Below are 23,086 nucleotides of genomic sequence, written 5' to 3' on the forward strand. Positions count from 1 at the left end.
GTTTAAAGCAGGTTTTACTTTTATTCCATTATTACGTATTATTTATTTGCACTAACTTTCCGTTGCAGAATGAAAGGAAAATAAAAAGGTACAATTAGTGTAGAGTTCAACCCGACCATGTGAAGAGGTCCTCTTATCCTCAACATCGACCTCAGCCCCCTCCCCGGAAAAGTCTCTGGGGTATGTAGATGATCCACCATCTGTTGTGGACACACCAGCTAGCTAGATTCCAACCGACCTTCCACGTACCCACATAGATCTACACATTTTTATCTTCTACTTTTGCTTTCTAATAATGTCTTTTTAATAAAAAAAATATTAGGTGAAAGCAAGAAACTTTATTAGGAAAGAAAAAGAAATCAAGTATGATAATTGGGTGCCCCTAATTGAGTTTATAAATATAACATAATGAAATAAATCAAACCTAGCCTCTCAACATACATATGCTACTGCTAATAGCCTAATAGCAAACATCTTATCTATTGCTGTTGTTGAAACTTTTCTCCCTCTAATCATCGAACTTGACCTCGACGGGATACATAGAATCAGACTGGCACCATTGGGGGAATCTAGTGAGTTCGGCCGTCCTAAAAATTCTTGTCTTGGTATTATAATAGAAAAGGCATTGTTTCTTACCCAAAAATTTTGATGTTAGTCGCATCTCACCGGTGTTATATTGTCGAACGCCAGAACTTCCCTATTCTTTCTCCGGTCAAGAGGAAAATGAATGGTTTCCTTAATCCACTTGCCATTGTCCTCCAATATCCAACACGGAAACTTATCGTTCTCCTCCGATCTCTCCCGCAATTCCTCTTCGAATCCTTCGTACGCTTCCTTCAAAGCCAAACGGCTACCAAATGTAGTTAGCTTTCCACTAAAGGAATCATCCGGATGAGGGATCTCTCTAAATTTCTCCTCCACTATATCAAAAGCCAATATAGATTGTCTGGGGTACGAATAATCTTCTTTTTCTTCATAAATCAGTGAATTGTGCCAATAGCAAAAACAGCAGAACGAAATCTATCAAAAAAAAGGTGGAGAAGGATGTATCCGATTCCATGATCCGCTGCCTCGAGTGAAAATCCAGAAACGTTCTTTGGTGGGACTGCCCTGGGCTGGTACCCTTTGAAAAAGGAGGACCTTAGGCTCGTTGGACAAAGGATCTAACCCAAAGTAGTGTAACCAAAGGATCACAGGGAATTTGGGAGTAGGAACCTCGGGGAGAGTGGAGAACTCTCCGGTGTCGGCACTAAAGATGTAAAATTGAGAGTCCTCGCGATGGCAGAGAAAGCCGTTGCGGGCTTGGGAAAGGTCCATATTGGTCAACCTTTTTAAAGGGATTGGGGGGAGCTTGATGGCAGGACCTAATAAGGTGTCGGTGTCACCCTTTTGGATTTTCGCCGAGTAAAAGTGGTGCTCCTTCAATACACCATTCTCCCTTCTCCTGGCAAAAAACAGGACTCGGCCGGTGCAAGATTCGGTGGTGAGGTGACGATGACGTTTCAGAGAGTTGAAGGATTGGGAAAGGGAAACCCTTCTCACACAAAATAAGAGAGACATGCCTTTGCCTGCGAACTTCAAGTCTGCTCTTTAGGCCGCGAGGAATGAATGAGCATGAACCAGTGAAAAGTGGGTTTCTCACGAAGCAAACGCAGCCCAGATAGGCCGTCATTTAGTTTGGGTATTAGTTGTATTTGAACTTGTGCTTCAACGCTCATTAACCTTGTTAAGAGCATTTCACTCACCAAATTTTACTTGCCAAAATAACCATAATTATATTTTTCTCCATTTTAACTACTTACTTATTACTTATTAGACTCTTTTTGAGCTGCATTTAACGAGCATAAGAGTCTGTTTATGATTGTGTTTGAAAAATAAAGCTTTTAAGTTAAAAGGAGCTTTTGAGCAAAAACTTCATTTTAAAATTTTTGCCAAAAAGTATTTTTTGACCATTTTTAGGCTTTTTAGACCCTTAAAAGCCCTTTTAATTTTGTTACCAAACGAATACTTTTTTTTTTTTCAAAAAGACTTTTTAAGTGTTAAAAGCATTTTTAAACCCCTCAAACGCAATCCCAAACAAGCTTTAAAAGTGCGTTTAACACTCAAAAATTTCATTTGAAAAAAAAGTACTTATTTGGTAAAAAAATTAAAAGCGTTTTTAAGGGTCCAAAAAACGTAAAAATTGTCAAAATGCACTTTTGATAAAAGCTTAAAAACGAAGCTTTTGCCAAAAAGCGTTTTTTGACTTAAAAGCTCTATTTTTTAAACACAATCTCCAACACACTCGCAACCTCATTATTTTAACTATCAACTTTCACTATTCCATTTAAATATTCTTTTTCAAATACTTGTTTTTTTATATATATATATATATATATATATATATTAACTTTTTCAAAGAATATGGAATGAGTGATAAAATTTATATTATTTCTTATTTATTTATTGAGTACTTCTTTATATATATATTAACTTTTTCAAAGAATATGAAATGCAAAGAATATGGAATGAGAGATAAAATTTATATTATTTCTTATTTATTTATTGAGTACTATTCATTCACCATTTTATTTGCTTAAAATGGTGAATATGAAAAGTAGAGATTTTAACCAAAAATAATAATTTTGGTGAAGCCGCAAGGAGTGCTCTTGCATAGCCGCGTTTTGAATTGTCCATTTAAATTGACAACTCACAATGCTATACGTCATTGATCCGCGTCGAAAGATCCAAACCATCAAAGCGATCCTTGTGCATAGTGCTGTAATCAAATCGAGCTGAGTCAAGCTTTAAAATTTAAAGACTAACTCGTTTACGAATATACTTATTCAAACCGAACTATAAAATGTGTATTCAAGCTCGAGTTTGTTAAGAATGCTATTTGACAAATAGCCGAGCCGGACACAACTCGAGCTCAAACTAAACTATTAAATTATTTAATATATGATTCGAGCATAGTTCAAGCCCAAATTTTTAAACAACCTCTAGACATTTATCTATAGTATAAATATAAATAGGGGGTACATTTTTCCCCCATCAACTATAACACATTATCACTTTGCTCTCATGAACTGACAACCCTATTGCCCGACCCCATCAAACTACTATTTTGTGCCCAAAACTCTCATTATGCTAGTCAAAAGGCGTTAACTCAGACAGTCAACTCGTCACTTTGCCCCCATAAACTACAACGCATTGTTACTTTGATCATTTGAGTTAACACCTTTGACTGACGAAATTAAGTTTTTGACACAAAATGGTAGTTTGATGGAGTTGGGCAATAGAGTTGTCAATTCATAAGGGCAAAGTGACAATGCATTGTAATTAATAGGGAAAAAGGTAATTACCCCATATAAATACTAAGTAATTTATATTAGATATACTACTTAATTACTAACATACATTCTTAAATTTATATAATTAATTTTAGTAATACGTATATATGAATGAGCTAACGAGTCGGGTAAACGAATAGGTTGAGCTTTAAACGAGTGAGTCGAATATGTATCATTTACTAATCATCAAGCTCGAGTTCGAATTAAACTGAGCATCTATTGCAAATAAAAAATAAAGAAATAAAGAAATAAAAAAAACCGCATCTATTGCAAATAAAATCAAACATGAAAACTATTTCAATCATATTTTGGTTGCCTACGCTTATCCTAATGCAAAATGGGCTACTAGTCTACGCTCAATGCCAAATATTTCAAAATTATATAATCTTTGATCAAAGATTAAGATATCCTTAATTGTTCTCAACCCCTATAATAATAAAGCTCTAATTTGAACCCCATGCATATTTGAATCATTTATGTTTGCAGATCTTGTTGGAACGGTTTCGGCCCCTCCTATTTTGCAAGTTGAGAGTGGTTTCGGTCACCTTCGTTGACACAAAGGGGTGGTTCGAACCCCCGAAATCCTGAGGACCCGATGGCCACCTCTCATCGTCGAAGTACTCCTTTGCCTTGATCGGGCGCTGAGGTTTAGGCGTGGCTTCGGCGTCGAGGGTAAGGGTGTTCCTGAAGAAGCCGGGGTTGGGGGAGTCATAGAGGGGCTGAGAGAGCCGCTCGGCCTTGATGGTGGAGGCGTTGCGGCGGCGGCGGCGGCGGCGGCGGGGGGCTAAGTAGAGGGAGCCGCCGCCGATTAAGTTCTCCTTTGCCACGCCCATCTCGATGAAGTCATCGGCCCGCGCGCCGCAGCGCATGCAGTAGCGGAAGCCGTCGTTGCCGTCCTCTAGGCCCACGTTGCCGCAGGTGTTGCAGGTCCAGTTCTTTGGGTCGTCCGACATTTCGATTGCCGTGGGGCGGGTCTCAAGCCCGATGATGCGTTTGCAGGGAGGAAGAGGTTGAAGCGGTTACTTTTTGGCGGCGAGGTCTGTTCGGTTCGGCTGCTTGGACTAGCGGCATATATATCCGGTCGTAGCGAACAACATCATTCTCACTAGCTGCTCTTTTTAAACCAAACGCTGTCGTTAGGGTTTGAATTAGGGTTTTGAAAGAGTTGGAGTGCGAGGGTTGGGCCCTTTTGAGGCGGAGGAAGGAATGATGAGAGCCCAACTGCCCAAGGGAAAGATTTCGTTTCTTTGGGCTTTGTGTTTAAAGCAGGTTTTACTTTTATTCCATTATTACGTATTATTTATTTGCACTAACTTTCCGTTGCAGAATGAAAGGAAAATAAAAAGGTACAATTAGTGTAGAGTTCAACCCGACCATGTGAAGAGGTCCTCTTATCCTCAACATCGAGCTCAGCCCCCTCCCCGGAAAAGTCTCTGGTGTATGTAGATGATCCACCATCTGTGGACACACCAGCTAGCTAGATTCCAACCGACCTTCCACGTACCCACATAGATCTACACATTTTTATCTTCTACTTTTGCTTTCTAATAATGTCTTTTTAATAAAAAAAATATTGGGACACTTGAATCGATCCTAACTATCACATCATCACAAGTTACATTATCCATTCCGTTAGCATATAACATTAAAATATATGAAAAATTTGTCATAAGCTACACGCGTCTTTTATTTAGAGTCATATTCAAATTATCCATAAAAGTTATTAAAAAAAAAATTGATAAACTTCACAAAGAATATTCGAATTACTACAGGATTTAAAAAGACCCCTTAAATTTTAAAACTTCTCAATTTCATCTTTCGAACTATTAATTTGATGCAATCTACACTCCCTCCATCAATTTTTGGACGTTAAAAATGATGAAATGACCATTATATCCCTAAAACATTTTTAAAAATTTCAAATTTACCCTTATTTTCAAATTGAAAATTAAAAAAAAAAAATTCAAAAATTGAAGGATAATTTGATCCTTGTAGTGGTTTCCTTTAGAGTTTAATGGGAAAAAAATTGACGAAGGGTCAATTGTATCAAATTGAAAATTCAATAAGTGAAATTGAAAGTTTTTAAAATTTGTGCGGTAGTTCATTCAAGGATTCTAAATGAAGTTATCCAAAAAAATAATAGTAATAAATAAAAATGAAAGGTGACCAAATCTTCCCTTAATCTTGGGGGATGGTTCATCCAAATTTTGTATCAGGACCGTTGGATGTTGATCAAACGGTCCAAAACAATCCACTAAAAAAATAATAATAAATTATTACTTTTTATTTTTTTTTAAACAAATCAAAATAAAATTAATAAAAACTTAAAAAAATTTATATGTTTTTTTTTTTTTTTTTGGGGGGGGGGGGGGGGGGGGGGGGGGGGGGGTGGCTTCTTGGCCCTTGGGGGTGACCGAGCCACTCCCAAGTAGGGCTGGGCAAAAACCCCCCCAACTCGCCCGCCCCGCCCCGATCCGCCCAAACCCGCCGGTTTTTAGCATTTTTTGTCTGAAGACGGGTTGGAAAATGTCCAACCCGTGCGGGTCGGGTCAGCCAGCGGGTGCAATTTTTTTGAAGGGGCGGGTACCCACCCCGCCCCGCCCATATTTAACTTAACCCTAAATCCCTAATATCCTTCCTCATTCCTCACATTTTCTGATTTTCAGCTTTTCTCTCCTTTCACACAAGCCGACGCCGTGCCCGTGACTCTCCCCTCTCCAGACCAAGTGGCCAGCTCACCCTCACTTGTCTCTCAGTCCACTCTCCAAACCAAGCGCCTCTCCTCTCTCACTCTCGTTGGCGGAGGATCTCGGTGGAGAACCATACCGCTCCTCTCTCTCTCTCTCTCTCTCTCTCTCTCTCACAGTCGTGCCGATCTCAAGGTTTCTCTCTCATCTCTCTCTCTCGCTCTCTCTCTCTAGAAAGTGAACTAACGTCACTGTCTCTCTCTCTCTCTCTAAAAAGTGAACTAACGTCACTATCTCTCGTGCTCTCTCTCTAGAAAGTGAACCATATATTTTCATAAAATATATGGTTGGATACTTGGATTCACACAAAAAAAATCCAACCATAAAAATTGTAAACAATACCAAAAAAAAAAAAAAAAAATTCCTGATAAGTTTTAGTCCAAATCCGGTTTTTTAAAAAAATTAAAGAAGACCAGTTTTTTTAAAAAATTACAAAAAAATCAGGACTTAAATTTGAAATTGATGCCCATTAAAATACCCGATCTGCCCGACCAACCCGCGAAACCCGCACCGTGCAACCTGCCCCGAACTACCCGAAACCCGGCGGTTTTAGTGCATTTAATCCGGGTAACGGGTAGGAATTTACCAAACCCGATGGTCACGAGTCGGGTGGCAAAAAACTCCAAACCCGCCCCGAACCGACCCGTGCACAGCCCTACTCCCAAGGGCTTAAAAAAAAAATTAGGTGGTCCTTGGCCCTTGAGGGTGGCCAAAGCCACCCCAAAGGTCAGTTGGGGGTGGCTGAAGCCAACCCCATGACCCTTGGGGGTGGCCAAAGCCACCCCAATCACCCCTTGGGGGTGGTTCGGCCAACCACAAGGGCCAACTAGATTTATTTATTTATTTTTTTTTTTTTATAAAAAAAATTTAGCCCTTAGGGGATGGCCGAACCACCCCCAAGGGACAAGGGGTGGCCAAAGCGGTTTGGGGTGACTTCGAGTTTAAACAGTGGTAGCCGGCCACCACCTGAGGTAGCTAACCACCACAAAAAAATTTACAAATTTTTTTAGTTTTTTACTAATTTTATTTTATTAATTTTATTATTATTTTATTAGTGGATTGTTCTAGACCGTTGGATCAACGATCCAAATGCTTAATTTGAGCCCCTCAAATTCCCAATCCTGATCCAGTTAAGAGATATCCAACTTACACCCTAAGCTTATTACGTCTGTAAATATGGTTTGACCACTCTTAAAAATAGTCAAAGGACTCTTCAAATATCCCGAAATGTTCTATCACTTCAGGAAAAATTTCAAAACCCCATCGAGTTGCCTTCAAAATATTTTCAAAAGTGCCGAACCACCCACCTCAAAGTCATTTGGTGGTTAAACCACTTACACAACCATCAAAGAGTGTGGAGTGATTCGTTGCCAGTTCCCACCCAACTGGTTAAGAGCATGAGAGGTGTTTTGCCATTCCCTCAACTGGTCAATTGGTCAACAAGCATGGCACGGAAGAAGTCGCTTCTCACGTTGACTCCGTCGTCGTAGGGATCGCAGGTCTTCAGACGTCGTTCACAAGGCGAAGGGAAGGTTACTAGTGAGGTGGCCACTAATTCGCGTCAACGAGAGCTTTATGCAAATTGAGACTACAGTGGCAAACCGTATTTCACGGGAACGGAAATGACACTTGACCCATTGGGTTGTGTGTCTGTGCTTTGTTACTATAGACTTGGGGTGAAAAAGGGCGAGGTTAAAATAGACAAATCTCCTTCATTAAGCATATAATTGCGGTTGATTATCTTTCATCTCATTATTTCTCCACACACAAGCGTGCCGTAATGGGTAATTTATATTTTCTTAATTATTATGATTATTGTATTGGGCTATACTGATCATGATATGATCACCTGAAAATGACCTCCCCTCCCTTCTTCCATGTATGGCTAAGAAAGAAAAAAGACACCTGAAAATGACATGAACTGCCGGCCAAGAAGATTGATTTTTACATAAAGCAAACCGGGCCCGGCATACAAACATGAATCATGTGATCATTGAAAGGAAAGCCACATTAAGAATAGACCTAGTCTCTAATATAATCATATTATATGGAAATATTAAAAGGAACACCCCAAGTTTAACATGTTTACGTGCATACATAACAAGGTATAATAATTTGTTTTAATTTAGTTTGCTAATTTAAAGTATGTATTTGTTATATGTACAACGATTTTGTATAATGTGCTTTAAGAACACATTACTTTAATATATTTGTGACACATAATATTGATATGTGTCTAATCCAAACACTACCGAGTATCGACCAAGTCATACGAAAAAAAAAAGAGGAAAAATTACACTTTATCTCATAAAATTCCAGGCAATTTTCAATTTAACTTTTAATATTTCAAAAATTGTAATGTACTCTATCAAAGTTTCAAAATTTTTTAATGTGGCCCATCCGTTAACCATTTATGTCAAATTTGTCTGAAAATTGGTCACGTATATATTTTTTGTTTTAAATTTTCAAAATTGTCCCCATATATTTTAACAAATTCTAAAAATGCTTCCAAGTCAAACTAAAATCAGAAATAAATAAAAATTTGGGGGTGGCCATAGCCTCCCCCATTGGCCAAATGGGGGTGGCTGGCCAACCCCTTTGGGCACAAGCCACCCTCAATCCGGCCTTTTGGGGTGGTTGTAGCCACCCCCTTTGGCCATTTGGGGGGTGGTTTCGACCACCCACTACCCACTTTGGCCATTTGGGGGTGGTTTTGGCCACCCCCATTTGGCCCCTTGGTATGGTTGGCAATCCTTATGGGCCAATCTGATTGTTTGAGGGTGGTCGAAACCACCCCCATTTGGCCACTTGGGGGTGGCTCACCACCCCCCATGAGCCAATCGCCATGGCTACTCCCAAATTTATTATTATTATTTTTTTAAAATAAAAAATAAAATTGTATGAGCAATTTAGTATTTTTCATTATTTTATTAGAGAAAACAAAAATGATTAACGGATGGGCCACATTGAAATTTTTTGAAACTTTGATAGGGTGCATTGCAATTTTTGAAATATCGGAGGTTAAATTGAAAATGACCTAAGACTTTGGGAGATAAAGTGTAATTTTTCAAAAAAAAAAGAAGGAAAAATTACAGTTTACCCCCTTAAAGTTGACCACGTTTTTCAATTCGAACACTAAAGTTTCAATTTTTGCAATCTACCCCCCCAAAGTTCTAAATTTTTGCAATTTGACCAATTGTATCAAAAGCTTCCCATATTGCTCTTAATTTTTTTTTTTTAATTATTTTTTATAAAAAAATTTTTAAAAAAGTTCGTGGTGGCCAAAGGCACCCCTTTGGCCATTTGGCCATTTTTGTACCCTCAAATTTGTTTTTTCTCTTCATAAAAATAAAAAAAATAAATAAAAATTAGGGGTAATATGAAAATTTTGGGATAGTATTGGTCGAATTGAAAAAAATTGAAACTTTATGGGGGTGGATTACAAAAATTGAAACTTTAGTGTTTGAATTGAAAAACGCTGTCAACTTTGGGGGGTAAACTGTAATTTTTTCCTAAAAAAAAAAAAAAAAACTATCGAACTTTGAAATGCATATGCTTAAAATAATAATAATAATAAAATAATAAAAGTTGATAGTTAAAATAAAAGGTGAAATGTAGATGCTTTAATTTGAAAAAGGTAAATGATTAAATAAATAAAAAATAATAATTTTTTAATTAAAATAAAAGGCGAAAATTTGTTAACGTGAATGTAAATCATCTATTATAAATATAATAATTTTGATATCATTAAAGAAAAGGGCAAAAAAAAAAAAAAATCTTAATGGACACAAACCGACCAAAGTGTCCACCTCAGGATTCGCCCTTTGACTCCCGCGTCTCAGCTCAGAAACGTGTCACGATGTCAGTCTCAAAGTAATTATTCCCAAAGGCCAAAACCGCGATGGAAACTCTCACAGCTATTGCCCCGACACATCAAAAGGAACCAGCTTCCCCAAAAAGAAACTCCGATATTAACACTACATTAAGTATACGTAATCATCTTCCTCACACGTTGCTTTCTTTCTCTGCAGATTTTTCTAATCGCCCCTTCAATCTCGCCCGTTTGGTCTCAATTCTCAAAGAATACCTCGGATTTTTTCTTTCACTCCCCACAAATTTCGCTGTCTGCAAGTGGAGCGTCCACTATCCCCAGTAAATCTCGATTGAGAAATTCCGTGCCCATGTCACTCTCCAACTTTGCTTCGAATTGAGAAAAAAACTTCGAGGTTGATTGAAATGATGGGTATCAAAAACTTGCTTACGCTCAAAGCCCATGTTGATCTCGATACTGCTTTTTCTAAATGAATTTGTGCACGGAGAACATGACGAGCGTTATGGGTTCTGTATGGGTTCTTTTCTGCAACTATGTGTTCTATGTTTTTGGTTTAATGATCAGATTCATATTCAGGTACGCATACATTTTTGTGTTATGTCTTGTTGTTTTTCAAGCATTTTAATCGATTAAAACTGAGAGTTTTTCTTCTTTTCTCAGATCTCCGGCAAATGATTCTAAAAACGACTATGGTTGCTGTATCATTCCTTTCCAACACAATCAAACAGGTTCAAGGAATTCGGATATTGATGGGTTCAGAGAAGAAGAAGAAGAAGAAGAAGAAGAGGTTGATTTTAGCTTACAGAAGAGTAGAAGTGGCAATAAAAGCTTCGGAGAAAGAGACAATTTTAGGTCCGCTACGGCTGCCAGCGTTAGTAAGTATGAGTTTTCGCCTGGGAAAGGTATTGGTGGATTCTTGGAAGGACCAAAAGCCATGAGTTTCAGCGTCCAAGAACTGTATACTGGTTCAAATGATTATACTGTTTGCAACGATCAAATTCTCCGTTCTGGGATTTTTGCCGATAAGGATTGTCAAACACTTAATTCAGAAGAGGCTGTTGGTCAACCAAAAACAGAGCACTCTGTTGAAAGCTTTGGTATCGGAAAGGCTTTAGAGAAAGCAGAACAGAACACATTCACTGAAGATAGAAAGTCAGAGTTTTTGACTGGGAAAGGTATTGGTGGATTCTTGGAAGGACCAAAAGCCGTGAATTTCAGCGTCCAAGAATTGTATGCGGGTTCAAATGATCATACTTTTTACAACGATCAAATTCTCCATACGGGGATTTTGTCCGACAAGGATTGTGAAACGCTTAATTCAGAAGAAGGGGCTGTTGGTGAACTAAAAACAGAGGAATCTGTTGAAAGCTTTGGTATTGGAAAGGCCTTAGAGAAAGCAGAACAGAACACATTCGCTGAAGATGGGATTTCCGAGAAGGGAGAGATGGTTGGCTCAGAAGCAAATTTTCCGGGTAAGGATGGTTCTGTGGATGAGGCTGAATCAGTTTCAGAAGATTGCTCACTACGGTTTTGTTCCGAACCGGAGTCAATTTGTTCAATTGGAGAGTTGTCGGATAGTGATCACATAATTGATTCAATAATTACCCACGAGTTTTTGGCTGATAAAAAAGTCGATGAAGAATTGGAATCTGAAGCCCTTTTGGGCAACGATGGTGAAGAAGTACAAGATATACAAGAAATTCCAAGTTGTGAGAATGTTGATGAACTTTCGGACTCTGAAAGTCTTTTGGGTCCTGAAGAAACTGTCGCCAGAGATCAGTCGGATGATTCTGATGAAGAATATATAGAATTAGAACCCCATTTGCAGAATTCAAGCAGCTGGGAAGCGAAAGCTTTGTCTGGCAAAGTTGAGAACAAACATCTAGCAGAAGATTTAGTCCAAGAAGAGTCAAAAACTGAAGTTATTTTGGAAGAATTTGAAGGAACTGACTTGCAGAAGAAACCATCCGAATCAAGTTCTGATTACCAAGATGACTTGGATTTCCTATGGGAGCACCGGGATGTAATAGAACAGCTGAAAATGGAACTGAGAAATGTGAGAGCTGGGGTACTTCCTACTATTTTAGAAGAAGAAGAAGAGCCAGAGTCTCCGGCAATGGTTCAAGGCCTAAAGCCACTGAAGATTGATGAAAAGTTCGAGTTCAAAGATCGAATGGAAGAGGTCCAAAAGGTTTACAAAGGCTACGCAGAAAAAATGCGAAAACTGGATATGTTGAACAGCCAGACCATGCATGCAATTGGTGAGTTTCCGTCTACCCTCTCTCTCATCTACTTTGATTTCTGGGCATGTTTAAACCAGTAGTGCACAAAACCAAATCTAGGGTTCTACTTTTTTTTTTAAATAATTTATTTTTTTTATGATCCTTAATTATTTGTTTGTATCTTTATTCTTTTGCTAATTAAGTGCATTTAAAGCTACTCCTCCGAGTCACATATCTTTTCGCCACTCAATGCCATAACAAGTGGCAGGTCCATATCCAAAGGGTTTGATTTGATATAACCTACCTTTCCTCCTTCCCTTTAGGCTTTAGGTCTACCAATGCTTCAAAGATATTAGTAGTGGTAAAGCTTTATATCCCACTTCCACATCTCGTGGTTCTAAAAGTATACAACACACAATGAGCCTTTCAAAGTCAATTTTGAGCGAGACAAGTTTCATATCAAATATTTGATAAAGAAAATGCAAAACAAATATCTTCTTCTGATTTATTTTCTGTTTGTGATAATCTGTAGGATTTCTCCAGCTGAAAGACCCAGTTAAATCAAATTCAAAGCAAAAACCTTCAGCTTCAGCTGCCAAGTCTGTTCCACACAACATATGGTCACGTAAAGCACGAAGGGTGATGGCTGATCCAATGCAGAAATTCGTTGGAGAATTGCAAAGGGACTTGGAATTGGTTTATGTAGGACAAGTTTGCCTTTCTTGGGAAATACTCCATTGGCAGTATGTGAAAGCCCAAAAACTGCAGGAATACGATTCTCAAGGTTTTCATTGGTACAATCAAGTTGCCGGTGAATTTCAACTGTTTCAAGTTCTGGTGCAAAGATTTGTGGAAAACGAAGCATTTCAAGGCCCCAGAGTGCAAAACTATGTCAATAATCGATGTGTTCTTCGTAACCTTCTTCAAGTTCCTGCCATTAGAGGTAAATAAATAGTCATATGTTTAATTATGTCATTTGAGCACCTTGCACTTAATTCATATAATTTAAGCATATATATATATTTGCATTGCCAGATGATTGCTTGAAGGATAAGAAGGTAAGAAGGGGTGAGGAGGAAGATGCCATTTCAAGTTGCATGATAGCAAAAGTCATTGAGGAATCAATGCGGGTGTTTTGGGGATTTATTCGTGCTGATAAAGATGAAGGGAATCGTATGAGTCTCCAAAATGATGCAGACTTGGGGTTCCTGATGGAGATTCGAGCTGATCTTCAGAAGGTTAATAATATTTTGCTTTCTAAATTTTCAGATAATTGATTGTTTGGAGTACTTTTTGTTTATATTTCAAGATGTTAAGTTAACCCTTCTAATTCATGTCTTGCAGAAGGAGAAAAAGCTTAGGGACATATTGAGAAGCGGAAATTGCATAGTAAAGAAGTTTCAAAAGCCTCACAACGATCAACTGCTGGATCATTTACTACTGTTTGCTCAAGTTGAACTGAAACTGGTTTCAAGAGTGCTAAATATGTCAAGATTAACGACGGACCAATTGGTCTGGTGTCGTGAAAAATTAGACCAGATTAACTTTATTCACAGAAAGATTCACGTGGAACCCTCTTTTCTTCTCTTTCCATGTTGACATGTGGCAAGCAGTACTGCCGCGACATTTCTTTTGAGCTGTACAGAAACTTCTTGGTTTCAGATTTATAGCGACAGCCGACAGACAAAGAAAGTAGCATTGGACTAGACTTGCTTGATATATAATTTATACAAGTACAACCATGTATACACACTAGTGTTTTTGCTGATTCACTAGGCAAGGTTTATACACAATACTCGGATTTTTTTTCTTCCTATTTTGCTCCTACTATATATATATATATATGAATTTTGCTTTATTCTTTGTTGATGACAATATGAAACAGAAAAGCTGCAGAAGATGGCATTGACTGCATTTTTAAACAAAATTGCGAGATTTTGTTTTAAAATGTGTTTGAAAAAAATGACGGTGTGAAAATGTAAATTTTTTTCAAACTTACAATTTTAAAGTAATTTTTAAACCTATAATTTCTAACTACTAAGCCAAACACATGCTTGTTTTGACATTATGAAAACATGGGCTTTAAAGTAATTTTCAAAAATAATAAACTAACTAAAACTGAATGGATAAATATTCTATGTCAAGCTCTAAGAGCACTTACAATTGCTTAGCATACATTGAATTATGCATCTCAAATGTAAAATACAATTTTTCTTTTTTGCATTTGTAAACAATTACCGCTACACGTAGCAGGCACGGTTCACACATTCATCTCATTAATATACTATTTCTCTCTCCACATTTTTCTTTTCCCAAAAGTTTCTCTTATTATTTTTCTTCCAAGTCTCTCATTTTCCAAAATTTTCTCAACTATTTCTCTCTTCACATCTTTTTTTTTTTTTTTCCCCAAAAGCTGAAAAATAGGATCTTTAGGAAAAATACAATCCTTATTAAAAAAAAAAAATTATATGATACAGACAAAAAAATAAATAAATAACGGGATGTATAATATCTTTTAAAACTCATTAACTAAAGTAAATAAATTGAGTTTTGATTAGCCATTTTGCATAAAAATATATATATAAACAAATGTAAATGCTCTTAGATTTTTTTAATTAGGATTGCATTAACGCGCATAAATGTATCGTTATTGCGGCGCGGGATGATCAGATTAGCAATTGTTATCGACTTAAAAAGGCCCTTCTCGCCACATCGTTTATTAAGGCGAAACGTTTCGGCTAACATTAATGTTGCCGCTACACTAAAATTGCTCGTTTGCGGGGAAGGAACAAACGACGGCGTTTAATATTTCACAAAATTCTTCAACTTTATACGCTGCCTTAACCCTCTGGCCTCGGCCATTGCCCAAAGCCCTAGTAGAAAGAGGGAGGTTAGAGGTTCTCAAAGATGGTTCAACGTCTCACATATCGCACGCGTCACAGCTACGCCACCAAATCCAACCAACACCGTATCGTCAAAACCCCTGGTACATCCTTCATCTCTCTGTTTCATGCTCATTCAATTTCTTTTTCTGGGTTTTATATATTCAGTGTATATGCGAGCAATTTGGTTTGGGATTTTGATTTTGGGTTTTTGTGTTTGATGTTTTGGGTGTAATAGGAGGGAAGCTGGTGTACCAGAGCACCAAGAAGAGGGCGAGTGGGCCTAAGTGTCCTGTTACTGGAAAAAGGATCCAAGGGGTATAAAGCACGTCTCTATTTTCTCCAATGGTTTCTTGCTTTTTGTTAAACATAGCGATCTGAACCTGTCATTTTTGTTCTATCATTTTGTGGAGTTTATGCTGCTTTAATGTGATTCCTTGTTTTGGTGAAATCTGCGAAAAAGCTGCTGTAATGCGTGAAAGCAATTGAAGATATAGAGTTATGATGAAAATCTGACTGGTCTTGCTGATTAACATGAAAATAACAGAAACCCAATTGATCTTTCAAGTTGAGTAATAGTTTCGTGATTAAGTGGGATAAAGTTATCCCTGAGACGGAGTAGAGTGATGGATATCAAAAACTGTCTTTCTTTGGTTTATTCGGTCAAGACGAATGTAGTCCCTGGACAGATCTAAGGGAATGAAAACTTTTATCAGTTTAGGCGAGGGTTTATAACTGTTGCTATTGTTTTGGGCCTGGGACTTGTGGAATGGAGCCAATTTGATTTGCCATTGTGTCTGCCTCCCAAGCATGTGTAGGCACTAGGCAAACATGTTTGCAAGGATATCACTGCAAAATTTCCATCTGTAGGCTTGAGACTGCAAAATTTGGTCTACCTTTCTCTCATCTTTTACAGGGGCTTCTTTTTCCTCTTTGTCATTTGCTTTAGTGTGGCACCCAGTGACGAGGGTGCATGTTAAAATATGCCTTGTGCCTGTGTACATGGAAGTTTAGGAGGTTAGTATCATAAATAAAAAATTCAATAGATGAACAAGCACAGTTGAATTGTATGTTTGATGACAATTTTTCAACAATTGCTTGTGTTTGCTACATTTATTCATTATTCCAATAGGGTTTTGTTTTACAGTGTTGCATGATCTCTGTACTTTGGTAAGAAAAGAAATTACTTCTTTCCTGAATTTAAGCATTTTTACTTATGAGGGAGTTGATGGCCAAAAAAGCTTGTAACTCATTTTTATGCTGTACAAACATATCTATTTATATCAAAATCACATATGCTGTTTCTAAATGGAATAATTCAAGTTCTGTAGGATGTGTTGATACTATCCTTTGAGTTTTGATTTATAGCAAGTTATGATTGATATTGTTATAATGCAATTATGGATATAATGTGTGATTTATATCTTCTCTACCCGAATTATTAGTACACTTTCAGATATGATACAAAGCTTGCTGTGTTTGCAGATTCCTCATTTGAGACCTGCTGAGTATAAGAGGTCTAGGTTATCTAGGAACCGGAGGACTGTTAACAGGGCTTATGGTGGAGTTCTTTCTGGTGGTGCTGTAAGGGAAAGGTGTTTTTCTTAAACCCAAGGATTAATAGTCTCTCTCTCTCTCTCTCTCTCGTGTCTGTGCTTGGGTTGTATTAAATGAGCATCCGAAATTTGTTCCAACTGTTTTGTAGGATTGTTCGAGCATTTTTGGTGGAAGAGCAAAAGATTGTGAAAAAGGTCTTGAAGATTCAGAAGGCAAAGGAGAAGGTAGCCTCAAAGAAATAAAAGATTCAAGAGCTTAGTGTGAGTTTCAAGCAGCTTTAGTGTAGTTCTTGCTACGGCAGAGCATGTCAGAACCATTTAAAAGTAATTTGAGTTTTTCCGATTTGGATCTTTTTCCCTTTGTGCTTTTGCCTTCGCTTGTTTAAAACCATGATTTGTATTACCCCCCATTTTGTCGACAAATCCATTATGCTAAGATTTTAGTTGTTTTTATTATTTTTCTGTTGGTGATAATATATACTTCCTTCTAGATTGTTATTATGATGTCATATTAGTTTTCTACCCTTTTAAGAAAAAGTCCGGCTCAGATATTTCATAAGCATTAATGATTTTCAATCACCTCAACCTGATGATCCCCCAATAGAAACCTGTATGCTATTGCTCTCCTTTCCTAAGTCCCACTTCTCGTTTATTTACTTTGGGTGCAATACACTATTGTGGGTGTTTTGATGTCATTTTTCCATGAGTTTTGCTGGGTTTTGATAGACGCTGATGCATTTAGTTGTAAATCCTTTTTAGGTGATATCTTAAAGATATAAAAGAAAATGTTTTCAGTTATTTGATGTGATACTGGAAATTATTATATTGACACTGGAGGCCAGAATGACCTTCAAGACCTTTTTTGGTCCCAACCAGCTCGAAGGCCGTTTAAAAAGAAATGCGATATCCCACACTTTTATTTCATAAGTATATACTGGAAACCTTCATCCCCCTTCTCTTGTGTAGACATGTCAAAAAAACAAAAAGACAAAAAAAAAAAAAAGGGGATTCAGTTGGCCTAAATATCAAACTGAAGAAGACTGGGAAAGTCTCTCTCATACTGGCAACCAACTTGTCATGAGGTGGGAGCGTTTCCTTCAGCAATAGGTGGTCCATCAGAGCATTCACCCACGACAAGAATTCTGGGTTCTTTTCCGGGGTAATAACTACTGCAACGGCCTCATTGAAAGCTTCGTAATTGCAAAAATGCATGCCCACAATAATATCAAGAAACCCCAAGCTCTTGCCGTCAAGCAAAGGGAATTCTTCTGGAAAATCCTTCTTCGTTCCTTCTTTAAACACCTCAAGCAACTCGTTGAATTCTTTGATTGCTTGCTCTCGCTCGTGGCCTTTACACATGATGATGGGTAACAAACCTGGCAAAATCTGCTAAAAAGAAGAATTTTAATCTCTTCTCCAAAGAAATAAAATAACATAAAATATCACAAACCCACCTTCTGATCATGGAAGTTAGCCCAGAAGCGAACTTTGGCCCTCTGGTAAGGATCCTCTGGCAGCAGTTTTGGGGCGTTTTTCCAGCAATCATCGATGTACTCGAGAATAGCAAGCGACTCAGAAATGGGTTTCCCGTTGTGAAGAAGCACAGGTACCTTCTTGTGGACAGGGTTGTAGTGGAGGAGTGACTCACTCTTATTTGCGAGGTCTTCCTCTACGTACTCATAAGGTATGCCCTTGAGTTTAAGGGCTAACTCAACTCTGTTGCAGAAGCCGCTAGCCCATGTTCCAAACACCACAACTTCATTTTGCTTCGCCATTATTGTATGTGACTGTCTCTCAAATAATGGAATTTATCCATGGCATGCAGCTTGAGGCATTTATAGAGTTCCATCTGTGGGATTTCTTATCGTTGTTTTGTGGTGTTTGATGAGTCAATCTGCGCTGTAGTCAATGGTCATATTAGAGGAGTCAAGGACTAAACATTAAAGCTTGGAGAAGAAGTTGAAGTACCTGTAGTTTCCAAGATTTTAATTGTGAAAAATTGGATGACAAAAGAAAAGCGGCAAAGCAACCATAGTTTTCTTGGGCAAAAAGACAGTTACGATACATTTGGTACATTGAAATGATGACTTCTTAGCAATAAAAATGAGTATTAATAAGAATAAAGGAAGCTTAAGTGGAATTACTAATCTTATTTTGGTGACAATAAACAAATGACTAAATTTTCTAACTGGAATTAACTCAAACTACAATGTCTTAAGAGTGGACTTGCACACTCAGCTTATTCTGGACTGAAACAAAAGGCCCCAAGTACTGACCCAGCACTAGCTGGTGATCACATATTTGGGCTTCTTGTAGTTGTGGGCCGTTTCCTTTTTTCTTTTTTTCCCCGAACCTACGTACCTTTTTTTTTATTTTTTTTTTGAAGTGGCTGAACCTACGTACTTAATGCGAGCGTGAACTTTCACCATCGATCATTTCTATCTCGTAGTGTTGTGATTTGTGATGAAAAGTGATCAAACTGAAACAGTGTAAAGGTTACGACTAACGAGTATTTAACTGGTGATATAATAAATAACACTCTTCGATTCATTTTGAATAATTATTAATTTATTGACTTAAAGTATCCAAAACTCTTTCATCTTTTAAAACCAATTTAGGTGACTTTTTATTTATTTCTTGTTTTACAAGTGACGTATATAGTCAGTCTGTCAAAAAAAAATATTCTTTAACATTATCAATTATCCCAAAAAAAAAAAAAAAAAAATTGAAATGCTTTAATAGTTGGTAGGAAGTCAGCAATTAATTAATTTTCAAGAGCTCTCTTCTACCAAATATATTATCAGTTGTAACACCTCATTCCAGAGAGCTCTAGTCTCTCTCTCCCCCCCCCCCCCCCCCCCCCCCCTTTCCATTGAGCCCTCTCCTTGCAAGTGACTCATTCTTCAAAGTGAGTGTCAACTGGGGGGGAGGGTGTTCTCCTTCCTTATTCCTTAATTTCTTCTTCCTTTTCCCTTCTCTCTCTTCTCTCTTCTTCTTCTTCTTTTTTTTTTTTTTTTTTTTCCAACTTGGAAGTCAAATTTACTGTGCATCGATCCGCTCCCCTCCGCCTCCAACACACCTCCCCTTCCTATCTTCACCGGCCTTGCTCCACGTGTCTCCATCCTCCTCCGGCCTATCCGCTCAAGCCTCTACTCTATGAACTAAGTCTCAGAAAAAATCTCATTTAAACTGTAATGTTTCTAACGTCAAACCGGATTCAATACAAACCATTAATCTCCACGTAGCCTAACATCTCGATCAGTAGCAGTCTTTTTATAGTGTGAGATATAAAACTATCACCTAAATATTAATTCCTCAACCTACTCAGCAGCAGTCTTCTTTCCTTGCTCCTTAACCCTAATTAAGAAACAGCTGTCTCAAGTCTCAATATCTTCTTTTTGTTTTTGTGCAAGTCTTAACAGTCTCTCTTCTTTTATGAAGTTACGTACTGTTAAGAAACTCTTCTCGGGTGCATGCTTAATTAAACAACGGAATGGTCAAAGCTTGGTAGCATTGGTCAATATATGTAAGACATATTAATTAAGTATATTAAAAAAAAAATGAAGAAGAAAAATAATGGAAAAATAAATTAAAGCTGGAGACAGAGTTTCCTAGTTTAATTTCTTGCTACACGGTTTGCCGGCCGACCTGAAAAGTCATGAGATTGAGTTCAAAACCCATGTTTGGCGTGTTTGTGTTTGTGTGCATGTTTTTGTCTTTCATTTGGACTCCAACTATATATTGCTGTCAAATTTTCAATTCATTAAACACGTGGGTTCACATTCTCTATTTCAGTCGTTATACATTAATCCAAGGGCCTACAAAATGAGCTTGATCGACCAACTAGGTTAACGTCTAAAAGCTAGAAATTAAACAATGACTTTGACTTAAGTATAGCTCTTGGTCGTCGAAAAACTTGTTGACAATTCACTAGGACATGGTGAAGAATCCCACACTAAGTTCGGCTTCCAAGCATCGGCATTGGAAGGCAAACTGAACGGAAATCCAATGGATCGGACGGTCTCCCACTGCTCATCTGTACTATGCATTAGATTAGGATTCTTCATGATCAAGCCGTTGGCATGCTCACCTTGCATGTGATCTTGAAGTAAGTTGATTGAGAAGCCATTGCAATTATGTTCTTGTGGTACTCCACCATAGTGATCTATGCTGTCAGCAGTGGCCTTGGTTCCAAAATCTCCAAGCATTGAAGATGGCATGTTTAACAGCATGGAAGAAAGATCAACTGTGCATTTAGCCGGCATTGAAGTTTCTAGAGGAGAAAAAAAGAAGCTTGAGGGTAGGTCTCCAGTAGTACTCGAGATGGGGAGTTGAGGGGATTTATCAACTATTTGGTTTAAGGATTTGTATGATGCAAAATCTAGGGGAGAAAATGCAGAGATCATGTCATTGTTAATAGAGAACTGAATGGGCGAGCAGCTGGTTTGTTGAGAACTGAATTGAGAACACTGTGATCCTTTGGCTAGCATGTGATCATTTGTGTTAGTTTCTGGTAGTGGAGAGACCCATGAGTGGGAGAGGGCTCTTTGGGTTGTGGAATTAGCTTTCTTGAATATCCTGCATATTGCCCACAAGTCCTGCAAGCATATAATTCAAACATGCAAAGATTTAAATAAATATACGAAAGTATTAATTAAATTAATGATTAAATTTATTCTTTTTGTTAGTTTAAACTTTTGAAATAAATAGATTTATCGTGGTATTAGAACCAGAAGTCCAAAGTATAAACAATATATCAACAACCTTTACTGTCAAGATAACAAACTCCACACAGTTTCTGTTTACTTGTATTCTGCAGATGTTGTTGATATATCATTAACACTAAGTTTGAATCGATCCGACTTTAGACTTTATTTTCTATGATCATATGAAACTTTTCAGAGATAGGTGGTAATTTGTCAAGGAGTTTGAAGACGCTTACGTTGGCAGGAATGGTTTTGTCGAGGAATCTCTTTGGCGGTGTTGAGTCGGAGAGTGAAGGTAACCGAAACTCATGCATCATCCAATCAGTTTTGACCCCTTTGGCAGCTCTACCTTTGTAGAAAACAAGGGATTTCTTCAAGCCAATGCACTTGGAGCCTTCAGAGGAGTAAATCGGCCTGTCAGTTCCCGTGGCTTTCCAAAACCCTGCTCCGGTCACCCGGTTAGGCCGCGCACTGTTTCTGTACTTCCTGTCCCTAGGGCAATAGAAATACCACTCTTTTTCTCCGGTGGTGGCCAACTCTACATGCCAAAAAGTTGACACCAAAAATTATTATAGAGAACAGAATAAACAGAGTAATGAGTAGCTAGCAGATTAAGCAAAGGAGTTTTAGTTTATCTTACTTGGAAGATCCCATGGATCATATTTATAGATATCAAGCTGCTTGATGAGCTCGATAGAGAGAGGTCGGTGCTGGATCTTTCTCTTCAAATAAAACCCAACAAGCTCCTCATCAGTTGGGTGAAATCGAAACCCTGGTAGCAACACTTCATCAAGTTTATCAGCATCACTTCTCTCATCCATATCTTCCTGCAGTCTCTTCTTTTTGAAAACCCTAACGAAAAGATGGAGACTAAAGAAGCAATATATGGAATAATTAAGAGTTTTCGTATAACAAATTTTCCCTTTGAACCAAAACTGAAAATGGTCAGAAACAGATGGAAAAGATAGTTTCCCAACTGTGTGCAGAGCAAACCCTAACAGGAAATGAACACAAAGAAACCAACTTGGCTAAGCTCACTTAGTTTGAAGCCATTATATGCTTCCTGAGAAGGGGTCTGCCTCCGAAGGATCAGCCGCCTTTTCTGGTGATATTAAAGTAGTAGTGTGTTTTGCGAGGATCGCGTTGGCTCACAGAGAAGCTAATGACAAATTAGCTCTTACCAAGAAACCCTAAGTCAAGAAAAATGGATTAATTTTGATAGTGACTCTAATTTCTCATTTGGGGTTTGTTTAATCCAAGTCGTGGAATCTCAATAAACCACCAAAATCTAAGGTTTCTGGGGATTATGGATCGGTGTTTAATTTCCCATTTATCATATTAATTTCATCAAAGTTGTGCTATATCCACCACAGATGAAGACAAAGTAGACCTCCAAGAAAGTAATTTTATATGGTCGTCTATCTTTGAACTATTATATGGAAACGTAGACCCGAACCAACCTCCAACACATAATTGATCAAATTTATATTCAACCTCAAATTCCTGTGTCACCACTTAGGATTATATTAATGTTTCAAGTTTCTCAGAATCCGAAAATCCCGTTTCTATTCCATTCCCCAGAGCTTCTATTCCACTGACTTTGTCAGATCGAATCAATATATATATATATATTGTGTCAAATGTGCAGATACCACCAAACGAACGTGTGATGAAGTCTAAAGGGTAAAAGGGACCACTTACCTTTATTAGAACATAGTTAAAGTTCTTGTTTGACCCACTTGGAAGGATCCCCGCCTATCTTTCGGAGTTGTCAAAAAATTTCCAAGTAAAATAATTGACTTTCTGGGT

General features: G+C 37.8%; 4 protein-coding genes across 4 annotated transcripts; 2 read left to right on the top strand and 2 right to left on the bottom strand.

Moving 5' to 3' along the window:
• Window positions 1–10,014: 10,014 nt before the first annotated feature.
• LOC132178537 (uncharacterized) lies at window positions 10,015–13,943 on the top strand. The gene is made up of 5 exons (XM_059590976.2): window positions 10,015–10,487; window positions 10,572–12,172; window positions 12,666–13,076; window positions 13,169–13,371; window positions 13,478–13,943. The coding sequence occupies exons 1-5, from the start codon at window positions 10,381–10,383 to the stop codon at window positions 13,730–13,732; spliced, it is 2,577 nt and encodes an 858-aa protein (XP_059446959.2). The 5' UTR covers window positions 10,015–10,380; the 3' UTR covers window positions 13,733–13,943.
• A 1,030-nt stretch (window positions 13,944–14,973) lies between these two features.
• Window positions 14,974–17,072, top strand: LOC132178544 (large ribosomal subunit protein eL34). Its single transcript, XM_059590982.2, has 4 exons — window positions 14,974–15,119; window positions 15,254–15,333; window positions 16,501–16,610; window positions 16,721–17,072. The coding sequence occupies exons 1-4, from the start codon at window positions 15,041–15,043 to the stop codon at window positions 16,812–16,814; spliced, it is 363 nt and encodes a 120-aa protein (XP_059446965.1). The 5' UTR covers window positions 14,974–15,040; the 3' UTR covers window positions 16,815–17,072.
• A 254-nt stretch (window positions 17,073–17,326) lies between these two features.
• LOC132179854 (glutathione S-transferase U10) lies at window positions 17,327–18,399 on the bottom strand. The gene is made up of 3 exons (XM_059592646.2): window positions 18,026–18,399; window positions 17,603–17,957; window positions 17,327–17,337 (listed from the first exon to the last, which is right to left on the bottom strand). Exons 1-3 carry the CDS (start codon window positions 18,344–18,346, stop codon window positions 17,327–17,329), a joined length of 687 nt encoding a protein of 228 aa, XP_059448629.2. The 5' UTR covers window positions 18,347–18,399.
• A 2,059-nt stretch (window positions 18,400–20,458) lies between these two features.
• Window positions 20,459–22,098, bottom strand: FEZ (NAC (No Apical Meristem) domain transcriptional regulator superfamily protein). Its single transcript, XM_059592683.2, has 3 exons — window positions 21,918–22,098; window positions 21,514–21,815; window positions 20,459–21,169 (listed from the first exon to the last, which is right to left on the bottom strand). The coding sequence occupies exons 1-3, from the start codon at window positions 22,096–22,098 to the stop codon at window positions 20,459–20,461; spliced, it is 1,194 nt and encodes a 397-aa protein (XP_059448666.2).
• Between the last annotated feature and the right edge of the window lie 988 nt (window positions 22,099–23,086).

This window comes from Corylus avellana, chromosome 4 (assembly GCF_965113065.1).
Source record: "Corylus avellana chromosome 4, dhCorAvel1.hap1.2, whole genome shotgun sequence".
Taxonomy (NCBI): Eukaryota; Viridiplantae; Streptophyta; class Magnoliopsida; order Fagales; family Betulaceae; genus Corylus; species Corylus avellana.

Bases quoted from the DNA above. Each gene is read 5' to 3' on its own strand.
- LOC132178537 (XM_059590976.2), top strand. From the start codon at position 10,381: ATGAATTTGTGCACGGAGAACATGACGAGCGTTATGGGTTCTGTATGG. The intron at 12,173-12,665 runs GTGAGTTTCCGT...GATAATCTGTAG, and splicing joins CCAGACCATGCATGCAATTG to GATTTCTCCAGCTGAAAGAC. The intron at 13,372-13,477 runs GTTAATAATATT...CATGTCTTGCAG, and splicing joins TTCGAGCTGATCTTCAGAAG to AAGGAGAAAAAGCTTAGGGA.
- LOC132178544 (XM_059590982.2), top strand. From the start codon at position 15,041: ATGGTTCAACGTCTCACATATCGCACGCGTCACAGCTACGCCACCAAA. The intron at 15,334-16,500 runs GTATAAAGCACG...CTGTGTTTGCAG, and splicing joins CTGGAAAAAGGATCCAAGGG to ATTCCTCATTTGAGACCTGC. The intron at 16,611-16,720 runs GTGTTTTTCTTA...ACTGTTTTGTAG, and splicing joins GGTGGTGCTGTAAGGGAAAG to GATTGTTCGAGCATTTTTGG.
- LOC132179854 (XM_059592646.2), bottom strand. From the start codon at position 18,346: ATGGCGAAGCAAAATGAAGTTGTGGTGTTTGGAACATGGGCTAGCGGC. The intron at 17,958-18,025 runs GTGGGTTTGTGA...TCTTTTTAGCAG, and splicing joins CTAACTTCCATGATCAGAAG to ATTTTGCCAGGTTTGTTACC.
- FEZ (XM_059592683.2), bottom strand. From the start codon at position 22,098: ATGGATGAGAGAAGTGATGCTGATAAACTTGATGAAGTGTTGCTACCA. The intron at 21,816-21,917 runs GTAAGATAAACT...TTTGGCATGTAG, and splicing joins TGATCCATGGGATCTTCCAA to AGTTGGCCACCACCGGAGAA. The intron at 21,170-21,513 runs GTAAGCGTCTTC...ATATGCTTGCAG, and splicing joins ACAAAACCATTCCTGCCAAC to GACTTGTGGGCAATATGCAG.